Genomic DNA, 11,697 nt, shown 5'->3' with positions numbered 1-11,697 from the left:
TTAGTAGACATTAGACATGTAACATGTGATAAAGGTCCCCTATTTTACCAACGGGTGTGATTTTGACTAGCTTTAACAAACCTTTTCCAAATGTTCCCTCTAGTGACACATAAGTGGGCGTGTCCACCAAGATGTATGATGGATAGATCAGCCGAGAGGCTTTGGAGAGATCTAATCTAAATAGCTCTGGATTAGCCGTCCTGTTCATGTTCTTCATTGATGAATAAAAAAAAAATCATGTATAAGGGTGTGGTTTTTACTTTGTCCAGCAGGTAGCAGCACTATCAGGTCTATAAAATGTTCTTTGAGTTTTAGATGTCTTATCTGTAGTACAGAACAATGAGAGATTGAGTACCTTGGAAATAATCAACTTTCTAAAGCTAAATCTTTTTCCAGGGTTAGCAAAATCACCCTTCCAGGGAGGATTAGGAGTGAGAGGGGTCAGACGTCTCAAATCAAATTCAAGTACACTTCCATCACTACTCTTCTCTACAGTACTTGAAAAACCTGATGTGAGGGCTTCTCTGCTATGCTCCTAGAATAGATCTATTAATAATTTCCAGATCCTTCACATGCATGGTGGTCCGTAAAATGAATCTCCCTCTCTCAAGCGGCGTCCCTCTCAAGCTACTCAGACGCCAAGTGTCTGAGTGGAGGTTTGGCTCCGAGTTTAAAATTAAATTGTAGAGATGGATGCACAGGCTGATAGCCTGATCAGTGTGCGTGGGCATGTGTGACAACACATTTCCTCACCTCTGGCTAGCATCTGTTACTTCCCATGCTACTTATATCGTTTCTGTAAATTATTGATCAGCATCAGAGCAGTGTCCTCACACCTCCCCTCACCTGCATGCCCCGAGGCTGCGTTACATTAGTCATTCTTTAACAATTCCACTCACCCACTTTTCCTAAATCAATATTGTACCTAGCGTATAGGAGCAACCTATAGCGGCTGTCGTAGCAGCATTGGGAGGGAGGATACATGAGCAGAAAATGCTGTGGAGATGAGACTCATAAAGCAGGTCTGGAAAGTTGTGTTCCTATCCCCCATGCTCGACTCCTAACCACTAGATCCCCTCGAAGTCGTAGTGAATGAGCAAGAGGAGGGAGCACGTGAGGGAAAGGTTCTAAAACACACCCATAGAGTTATCTATAAAAGTCTGCACCTCATTGTCTCCTCACCTCCCTCACTACTGACCTGCTGAGAACATGGGCTACCTGATGTACACTGCGGTGGCGGTTCTTGCGCTGGTGGCGTCCGGCTGGTGCAAGGAGGAGCCCGTCGAGCGTGCCGGGCTGAAGTTCAGCAGCAGGAAGTACTCCTCTGTCATCAACGTGCCCAACGGAGAGCAGTTTGGGAACTGGACCTGGCCCGAGATGTGTCCCGACAAGTTCTACGCTGTGGGCTTCAGCGTCCGGGTAACAGCAGCGTAGTAGGAGTATGAATTTAGAAAAAAATGTATTAGGTGAGATTTGGATCAATTGTAATAGGTGAGCTTGGTATTAGTTGTAATGTGTCCCTAACCCATCTTTAGTTTTTATAGGTGGGATAGGGATGAGTCGTTAATTCCTTACATTATTATTCAAGGTAGGGGGCTTTTAAGAAACAAAGCGGATCAATCAAGGGTTTTTTTTTATTCTTTAAGCGACAAGTCACAATTTTTTGTACTTTTCTTTTACTTTAAGACTAGTAAAGTATTCACAGGCTCCCATTGAGATTGGATGGATGGATGAAAGAACCGAAAGGTGATGAAAGAACTGAAAGGTGTGACCTCTGTCAGTTGACCTGACAGAGGTAACACCTTTCGGGAACCTAACTGCTGCTCTGTGATCTGCCAGGTGGAGTCCAACCAGTACGGTCTGGATGACACCGCCCTGAACGGAGTCCGCCTCATCTGTGCCAGAGACGAAGACCGCAGCTTCCTGTACTCCATTGAATCTCATGTGGGCTTGTGAGTAGAGATCGCAGCCTCAAGTCTCATATTGAGACTTGAGGGGCAGAGAAAACAGGTTCTAGTCACATGTGGGCTGGTGAGTAGTGGAACATGGGTTAAATTCCCATATGGGTTGGTCAGTGGTAGAGATTGGAGGTTCTAGTCCCACAAAGGCCAGCCTAGTAGGTAGAGAACACATACAGTCAGGGTGATATAGGGCCTCCATGGGAAAGCACACACAAATATATATATCTATAAAACTGTTTATATATTTAGATAGACACCTGTCATCTTCTTTAGACCCGCCCCTGACAGAGGTTCTAGACCTCTCCCTCTCTCTCTCGCACCACCTCTCTCTCCCACACTCTCTTATTTAAACCCTCTCCAACTTGATCAGTTTTAGTTAATTATAAAGTAAGACACTTATGTATGTCGTTTTGCTGATTATATTCTCAACTGAGCTGTAAAAAGAACTGTAGAGCTTTCTTAAATTACAACACATAACATACAATACTTTGGCATCATGAGCAGTGATTTCATATCTAGCACCTAGCCTAACATATGGATTACTTTTCTTAAATCAAAAAATCTATTTTACTGTGATCATGTCTGTAACTGCACCTGGTGTTTGTTTCCATTCTGAATGGGAAATTGCTTGCTGTAAACAGGTGAATCCGAGAGTAAACAAATACTTTCACAAGACAGATTGGCAGTCGCTCCCACGGTTAGATAAGGAGGTTGTTTCTGCCAGGGTTTCTGCCAGGGTTTAACCCAGGGCCTTGAAACCGAATCACAAACCTGGCTTCCTCCCAGTGTCTGTCACTCATTCGTCTTCCTCTCTATTTCTCTAATTCCCTCTTCTTCTCTGTAGACCTCAACTCCCACTTCTTTCTCCTGTGTTTGTATCCTTGAAAAAAATGGTGTGTGTTTGATTGTATGAATGAACTGGTGTATAATCAAGTGTGTTTGCATGCATGTGTGCCTTTATATAAACATCTTCCAAGTTGTGTATGTGGCAACAGCGCACAGTATACAGTGTATAGTTATACTAACTATTCACACATTAAGGCTGAATATAGCAGATGATTTTATCCAGAGCGACTTACAGTGAAGTCAGATACTGCTATAATATAAAAAGTCTGCTGTAATTAAGGAGCCGTTATGTGTCCAGGCACCGTGCTCCAGGAGGCCTATAGACACTGGGGATCGAACCCAGATCCCAAACCCTAACAACGACTTCTCCCCCCCCTGCAGCTATGGAGAGTGGTCCCAGCCCCAGTACTGCCCCAGGGGGGTTCTCGAGTCCTTCCAGCTGCGCGTGGAGCCCCACCAGGGTCTGTTCGGCGATGACACCGCCGTCAACAACATCCGCTTCCGCTGCAGCAGCCACCCCGTGCTGGAGGGCCCGGGGACCGGATGGGGGGAGTACGGCCTCTGGAGCCCCGTCTGCCCCAGCGGAGGCATCTGTGGTCTGGAGTCTAAGGTGGAGGAGTACCAGCAAGGCCTGGACGACTCCAGCCTCAACGACGTGCGCTTCTACTGCTGCGATCGACCCCAGCATGTCAGGTGATGGGTGGAAAGTAGACCAGGCTGACCCCCTTGATCGACTGCTTGTTTGTGTTTTTACACTGGCTGGTGGTGGTTGATGCGATGGTTGGGCGGTAACGCAGATTGTCCTGTTGATTATCATGGTGGATTGTCGGTTAAATGTTGATTTAGAGATTTTTTTTTTAATTGGTATATCGTTGAATTATTAAGGAAAGCAAATATGAAAAAAAGAAAGGTTGACACCTAAAGATTTTGTTCATAACATTTTCGTTTTCACTCTCTTTGTTTCCCAGTGATTGACGGCAATTGCGAAGAAGGCCGACACTGACGACTTAATGTCCTCCTGAGTATGGAAAATCAAAACATTAAAAATGTATTCCAAACCAAAACCAGGCTACTGTGGTATGACTTCTTCCATAGTATACTGTTGTAAACTAAAATGTTTTGGGAATATTGAGTTTTGCCAGCACAAAAGTTATCTTTTCTAATTGTCGTCGTGTGGAGATTTCGTCGAAAGGCCCTGATTAGCACGAGGGCAGCGTGTTTTTATTTCCTGTCTAATGAACCAATAAGTTCTCAGCGAAGTCATCATAACGCAGAGCCGCTGACACAAGCATTACCATTCTCCCGAAACCAAGGTAATTAAGAAATGACAAGAGAACGGGTATTAATCAATTTAAACTTCAGAGCCTGACGAAGGTTGATAAGGTGGTGATTTGCACTCGCAAATATGATTGAGTTAATTAATGGACGAGGCGGCGTGTTAATCTTACGACGTGGACACACTGATTCAATGGTCTCTTTTTTCCAACACATTTTTATGGAGACACAGAGAACACACTGCCGCCTAATTTAATCACCGGCCGTACCGTAGGATACGAGCTGCCGTCAATGGGATTTGTGCTGAGCCGAGATGTTCCCACTAGATATGGGGGTAGTAGGCCTACGCGTGAGCGAGTCCGCCGTTCGAGTGGCTTTACTGAAGTGTATTTTGTAAGTGAGTTTGACAGTATGTTTAACCGAGTCGACCCTCAATGAGAGAGCGTGTGTTTAGACGGAACCAAATTGTGTCGGTATAATTCAAAACATGTGTCCACCACTGCCTTCTCGACACTTGCTTGCCGCGTGATGAGTGTGAACGTGGTCCCCTACGTTACCACTAGATGGCAGTGATGTGAAGGTGGACTGAATAGGACAGTATGATGCATATAAATAATAGAAGCACACACACACACACACACACACACACACACACACACACACACACACACACACACACACACACACACACACACACACACACACACACACACACACACACACACACACACACACACACACACACACACACACACACACACACACACTGTCTTTTAAATGCAACGCTGTACATGTCTGGCTTCTACATAAAACCTGTAGATTAGAAAGTGTGGGACTAATACAATTAATTCCCCGTAGAACCCCTTAGGCTAATAGTCTATGCTGATTTGCCCACCGGCTAATATTCTCTTACAGCAGCATACCAATCAACAGTGAAGAAAACCTTTTCTTAATTCCAAAAGGGGGACTAATTGTGAAATGGTGCAGCTGTCAGCAGAAGTTGAACCGTTACCCAATGGGCCCTCATTGTAAAGCTCCAAATGAAACCTTAGTTCCTCTACCGCCCCGGTCCGTAAGTTTAATATCCAAGCTACAGCAGATCTGTGGTGCTCTGATGAGCTTAGCGGCTCGTCGTTATCCGCCTGCTGTAATTCAAGCGCCGTTAATACCTGGGTGGTTTTGTTTTGGCTGGACTCAGATTCCGTAACGTTAATGACCGTAGACACTGCCTTCGGGTTTGGTACTAACTGACTCCTAGATTACAATGCGTTACCTTGACTGTGACTATGAAGTTGTTTACATAATCAAGTTATGCGTTCATGACTCCAGGAGTCATGAGGGGCTGGGTCCATCGGGATCATTGATGCATAGGCGTAAAGATGCAGCGTGGGCTTTCAGCTACCGGATGGTAGGCCCATTGTGTTGATGGAGTTATGAAATATCTAAGAATATGATCCAGTATACCGTTTCCATGGTAATGAAGGAGGCAATAACCAGATGGAGCCGAAATTCGAAATGCTTTTTTTTTTTTCCTTTCCGTTTTCTTTGTAATTTTTTTTTCATTCTCGAAACCAATATTCTCTTGATGGAAACAATAATTTGATTCTCCCCAAGGGCCATCACTGCTGGCGCTGTCCTGCTCTATCGAATTAGAGGGCTCTTTTACTTTGCTTTATGAAGTGAAGCCGTCATTTGCTCTTGGAAATTACTTTTCCATTTCAAAGGCAACGAGGAGGGCGCCTTAACAAAGGGCCGGGGAAAAAGAAAAGATTCTCCCTGAACACTTTCTGTTTGATTAATCCCAGACACGTAGTGGGTCTTTGATGAGCTCGATGTAGACCAAGCGCTCCGCTGGCTTTTTAATGATTTTACCTACATATCCCCTAATAGCCGAAGTGAAAAAATCCCTAATAATGCAGGATTTCTTTATCAAACATAAATACTAACAAGGTAGACATGATTGCCATTTGTGTTGGTGTGTGTGTGTGGTACCCTTAACACAAGAACAGACGAGAGCCATGTGTAGACATTAAATATAAATCAATTTATAATATACAAATTGTACAGATGTCATGATATCAATGGGAAGGTGGACACAGTCATGGCGGATGAAGATAAAATAATGTTTATTTTCTTCCTCGATGGCGGACAAACTTGGCGGAAGTGACCGCAGACCGTGATCAAAGATACTCCACATTCAAGACGGCAGCCGAGCTGAAGGAAATGATCGAGGCAGATCTTAACGGGACTGCGAGTGACGCACTGCTTGGAAAAGAAAACAAAGCCCAAAATGTCCTACGATATCATGTTTTCTGTCACTTCTAGACACAAAGACAGACGTGTGGCGTCCACCGATCGCCTGTGTTACAGCATTACTGAGAACAATTGCACCAGCTCATCTAGTCAGGCTCAGAGACGATGTTTACACACAACGGTTAACTGTATAATATGTGGTTTTTTACACGAAAGAATACATGGTTGCGGTTGTATACGTAGCTGCTGAAGCATTGGTGTAGCTCTGTTCAAAATGTGTTTTTCCATTGTTTATTTTTTTATTTCAATATTTTTAAACAGGACACAACTGATTGTTCTCATTGGAAGGTCATGCTAGCCAATAAGCATTGAGAGACGGGAACCCTGTACATCTTGACCTAAGGTAGCAAACTGCTCTGGATGGGGAGGGAAAGCTGAGCTCTGACCCCGATTCTTTGCGTTAAGGTAGGGTTAAGGTCGCGTCCGTCCCCATCTGACGGAAGGGGCTGAAAAAAAAATCTGCTACAAAAGAGGAAATGGGTTTGTGTTGAATATCACAACCTCCTGATTTGCCCATCTTTCCAAACACTTTTGTTTTCTCCCCAAAGCTAAATGTCAAAGGGGAATGAATGTCAGAATATGCGCCACAGATGTGAAACACCGGCAGCAGGCTTTTGTTTCCGACTCGCTTGTACGTAAGGCAGAATACTGATAGCAACGCATTCATATTCATGAAGAGAGATGACAGTTATCTTGACTCCTGAGAAAAATGAAAAACATGATTAAATCTGAAGAAATAACCTGATCCGAGATTCAGCAGGAGGGGTGGGTGAGTGGGGGGGGGGGGTTATCCATAATGATTACTGCAGCTGTTGGAATGGGTCTTTTGATATTGCCTTCCATAATTCATATTTGTTGTAGTCTCCAACCAAAAAAACACTAGCCCAACTGATGGGACCTGACAAGTCACACTGATTCCCAGCTGTGCCGCAAGACGCAAAAATACGTGTCATTGACAAAATAAGTGCTTATTACTGCGGAAATATCCCAAAGCAAACACAAACGCAGAAGGGAAAAATAAACGCAAGATAAAATACCACAGAATTATATATTACGGAATGAGCTACTATCTTCACTGCATATCAAGAGTGGTTATACGTTGTGCCAGCACAAAAGACCCTGGTCTACAGCTGTTGAAAAAGTCCCCTCTGATTTCAACAGTGACCCCCTGACCTTGTTTGCCATTAGTTATGACCTCCCACCCACCCACACGCGGGATGGAGCCACCCTTGAGGAGGTATAGCTAAAGGTACAGGCCATCAGAAATATCCGCACGTTTAGAGCAGAAACGGCGCAGGCAGCACTGAACCTCCTTCCTTCTGACGGTCACACTCTGTCACAGTGGTCGCTTGACCGATTCAACTGAAAAGCAGAACATTCACAATAAAAAAAACAAACATTTAAGTGGTACACATCTGAAATATGGATCAAAACCTTCGTAAATGTATATGGACAAAAACACAAGGATGACCTTCGGTTCAACCCTTTTTTTCCCCTCAAACCTTCATTTATCAGGAAACGATTAAGCATACCTTCAAAATATCAACACAATACTCTTATGTCGAGAACAAATAATGTTTAACTTTATGTCGTGCCTTTGAAGAAAATGACGTCTACATATTCAACCGTGGTGGCTGGTGGCAGTTAATAGTAGCTACAGGAATCGGGCCGATTTTGTTACAATGTTCAAACAAATGTCCATTCCATAATGAAACTAGAAAAGCAACAATAAAAAGTAAAACCTTCAAATCCAAAATAAAATGCATATTTTCAAGTGCAGCCCTGTTAATTGGGCAAAAATATAATAATCATACAGCATAAAAAAATAAAAATAAAATAACGTATGTAATGAATGAATGTGCATTTTCCGTAGCGCTGTCGTTGAAATATATCTATTCTCATTTATAACAGAAATATTTGTTATTCTCCAGCCATTGAGTTCAGCTGTGATTTGCTGTAAATATCCTCTTTGGATCCCCTCCCATACGTGACCCCTATTATAAATGTATGATTTCTGACAGATACCCCGCCGACAAAAGCCATTAGCAGGCTTATGAGCGCTTCATAGCATCAATGTCGACACATCCTTTTTAAAATGGAAAGCAACACGATACAGCGAAACATCACATTATGACTCTGTTATTGTCAGAAATTATGCCTATTAAGAGGTGCTTAACAAGCTGTGGAGAAAATAATCAAATAAACGTTGAGATGGAATGCGGTATATAAACTGCTGTTATTTTTAAATTGGCCTATTCATTTTCTTTTATAGAACCGCCTAATGCCCGGCTCTTGCTCACAAACTCGATTCTTTCTCTCTTGCTCTCTCTTGCTCTCATTCTCTCTATCTTGTAAATTGATCGTAAAAGTCATGAAATAAGGGTTAAAAAAAACATTTCCTTTCCACACACCACACTCATTCCGATGTGTTTTTTCGCCACATCTTGATCTACCTCGGTTTGACCGGAACATTCTTAATGCAAGGTGAGCCACCAAAACATAACAATCTGATTATCGGGCGTTCCCACTCTGCAGCACTTAGCTTCGAGCTTATCGTAAACGTAACTTCGCTTCACTTTGGATTGTCGCAACGGAACAGCTAGCACCATCGTCCTCTCGAGAGTTATTTTGCTCCTCCAACCAAACCTCTCCTGTGACCCCACTGTGGTGCACCCGGCACTTGGGAGAAGTCTGCCTTCAGGGGTTCCTAACCCCTGTTTGACCCATTCATCCATCAAGACCCCCTCTCTCCTTCATGCACTAGGTCAATCTTCCTACTACGTCACCTGACTTCCTAAAGAAACTGTTGGTTCAGGGCTTTCTGGCAGATCGCCCTGAAGGCAGATCTCTGCCGTGTATAACGGGACCAGGTTGACAAGGTCTTTGTCACGGTATTCTGAGGACTAGTGCCTTGTTACACGCTCAACCTTCATTGTGAACCGTCATGTACAATCGGCTTCTCTTTTCTCCAAGGTGGTGGGATCCTAATGGTGATCCTAACTAGGTATTCCCCCGGGTACATTCAGTATGTGTAATGCTGTGGGCTTGAGGGTCATCGTACAGATTGCGGGGCTCTGAGGCTGCAGGAAATCGGTTCCAGGGGTGGGCTAAGCGTGGCCGATAGCAGGGATACTTGTGTGTTAAGCAAGTCAAAGGACACAGCGGCGGTGTTCGGAGAATGACTTTGAGGATCGGGCAGGGTGGGGTTGGGGATGAGATTACGTTACAGGGCTTCAACCTATTCTCCAGATATAGGCTGTTTAAGAGGTAGGAGGGGGGGGAATAACTTTCATTGGCTGCCAGGGAAGGTTTACTGAGCTCCATCCGGGCTCTGATTGGTCGGATCGGCCTCTGCCAAAGGTTCTCTGGTGATTGCTTCCTCTGTCGTCTCCGGGAGTTTAGTGAGGAGCCCTTCGTCATCGTCTTCCATCTCGTCGTCTTCTCGCAGCCCATTGACGACCACCACCACCTCCACCGCGCTCCCCTGGATTTCCTCAGATCTTTCCTCAGATCTTTCCGTGTCCGGTACTATGTCTGAGGCGACCTCTCCATTTTGTAACGGCTCATCTGTTCTTTGCGCTGCCTCCCTTTCCTGTGGGCTTTCCTTGTTCTTCTCCTCTTCCTCAATCGTCTCCTTTTCTTCTTCTTCCCCTTCTTTGCCGTTTTCTCTTCCTCCCTTGTGCTCCGGCTGGACCTCTCCTGCCTCCCGCTTGCATGTCTCCTCTACAGACACCTTGATTTCGCTGTCCATCTTCCTATCTTCTTCCTCTTTCTCCCGCTCCTTCCTGGTCTCTCTCTCCTGCTCCGGCTTCTGGCTGGGGCTCCCGCCGCCATCTTGGTTAGCTGCTGCCCGCATCGCCTCCTTCTCCCCATCCTCTGCGTGTATCTTGGGATCTTCCAGGTCCTTCACTCCGGTCGACGCTCCAGGTTTATTCTTCTTCTTGTACTTTGCCGAGGCGGCCTCCTTCATGCACTTCTTGTTCGTCTTGCTTCGGGACTTGAAGATCAGCTTCTGTGAAGAGAGAGCGAGAGAAAGAAAGAGAGAGTATAAATGGATAAACGGTGCAGTAGAGGGTTGAATGTGTTTGTGGGGAATGTGCGGTCGTTTGGTCAATGTGCTGCCGGCCGTTTGGGTGTACGTACGCGTAGACTTAATTAAGAACGGATCACAGTAGATTTAATGTTACCCATGGATAACAAACTAATTGAAATGGCTGTGGCTAATGCGTAGACAGAAGGTCATTCTAAGGCAGGCTGTTATTATTGTTGCGTTCCAGGCCCTGCAGTCATTCTAAACAAATGGCTTTCCTTTCTCCAATATGTGTTTGGTTTTCCCATGTATTTTAGACAACAAATATTTTCTTTACTGGCCAAGATTATGAAAGGACATTGTGCATCCTAGACCTAATGGCGGAGAGAGACAATACATTTCTCCCCCCACTATTCCCAGTGGGCCCATTAGTGTTGGAGCGTGGCACCCAGGCAATTTAAATCGGGGTCACGGAGAACGCAATGCGTTTTCACTTTGCTGTGAGAAACAAATGTGGAGACTCGGGGGTTGTCGCCCACAGTCGTGTTTGGGAGGAAGACGTTAGCCGCCGCCCCCAATAGCTTCTGTCTCCAGTCGTTGCTTATTGCTTATTGCATATTTATGTTAAGCTCCAGGAAATAAGGGGTAGTGGATCAGATGTATGTTGTTTGGCTTGGAACCACATATATCACCCCTTGTGCAACATGCTGACCCTCTACATTAATCTTCAATGACCTGTATCTAAATTTCATATACATGTTCATGTTTTTTTCGAGACGTCAACGGGACACAGGCGAGGTGTGTGGATGTGTGGATCTCTTATGTGGAGCTCTGTCTAGGCAGTGGTTCATGTTATTGGCTGCAAAAACGATACACTTCTGACATTCACAAGTTGCTAATTGAGAGAGGTAATTCAAGATAATAGGGGGTACAGATGGAGGCACACTTATAGCAAACATATCTGATAGATGGGGGGCAACTTCCCTTCAGCATTGAGCTGAAGGGAAGGCGGACACACCCGTATTAGTATTACACCACTGTGTATGGCACATGTCGTAGCATTGCTCATGTAACGGTCATACATAACAACGTTGCTAGCTAAAAAGTATCACAAAGTTGCATCGGGTCATGATGACCATCGTTATGACACATTCCCCCATCCCTGCCATACACATTATTTACAATCTCCAATTTTTTTTTTTTTTTTTTGGGAACCACTGTCCTAGTTACAGTTGTCAAAATTGCCTTCAAGTACCGATATAAAAATGCAGC

The 11,697-nt window shown here is 44.6% G+C and overlaps 2 protein-coding genes across 2 annotated transcripts in view; one reads left to right on the top strand and one right to left on the bottom strand.

Moving 5' to 3' along the window:
- The first annotated feature begins 1,043 nt into the window (after nucleotides 1–1,043).
- Nucleotides 1,044–3,874, top strand: LOC115554655 (vitelline membrane outer layer protein 1 homolog). The gene is made up of 4 exons (XM_030371449.1): nucleotides 1,044–1,419; nucleotides 1,840–1,952; nucleotides 3,189–3,500; nucleotides 3,776–3,874. The coding sequence occupies exons 1-4, from the start codon at nucleotides 1,210–1,212 to the stop codon at nucleotides 3,780–3,782; spliced, it is 642 nt and encodes a 213-aa protein (XP_030227309.1). The 5' UTR covers nucleotides 1,044–1,209; the 3' UTR covers nucleotides 3,783–3,874.
- Nucleotides 3,875–6,105: 2,231 nt separating this feature from the next.
- Nucleotides 6,106–11,697, bottom strand: part of rftn1b (raftlin, lipid raft linker 1b) — a 94,758-nt gene continuing 89,166 nt past the window's right edge. The window contains exon 10 of the mRNA XM_030371437.1: nucleotides 6,106–10,407. Within this exon, the coding sequence (XP_030227297.1) occupies nucleotides 9,706–10,407 (702 nt within the window). The 3' untranslated portion in view covers nucleotides 6,106–9,705. The remainder of the gene's footprint in view (nucleotides 10,408–11,697) is intronic.

This window comes from Gadus morhua, chromosome 11, assembly GCF_902167405.1.
Source record: "Gadus morhua chromosome 11, gadMor3.0, whole genome shotgun sequence".
Lineage (NCBI taxonomy): Eukaryota > Metazoa > Chordata > Actinopteri > Gadiformes > Gadidae > Gadus > Gadus morhua.
The sequence above is the reverse complement of the archived record's forward strand: the minus strand, read 5'-3'. Positions and strand labels throughout refer to the sequence as shown.

Bases quoted from the DNA above. Each gene is read 5' to 3' on its own strand.
- LOC115554655 (XM_030371449.1), top strand. From the start codon at position 1,210: ATGGGCTACCTGATGTACACTGCGGTGGCGGTTCTTGCGCTGGTGGCG. The intron at 1,420-1,839 runs GTAACAGCAGCG...GTGATCTGCCAG, and splicing joins CTGTGGGCTTCAGCGTCCGG to GTGGAGTCCAACCAGTACGG. The intron at 1,953-3,188 runs GTGAGTAGAGAT...CCCCCCCTGCAG, and splicing joins ATTGAATCTCATGTGGGCTT to CTATGGAGAGTGGTCCCAGC.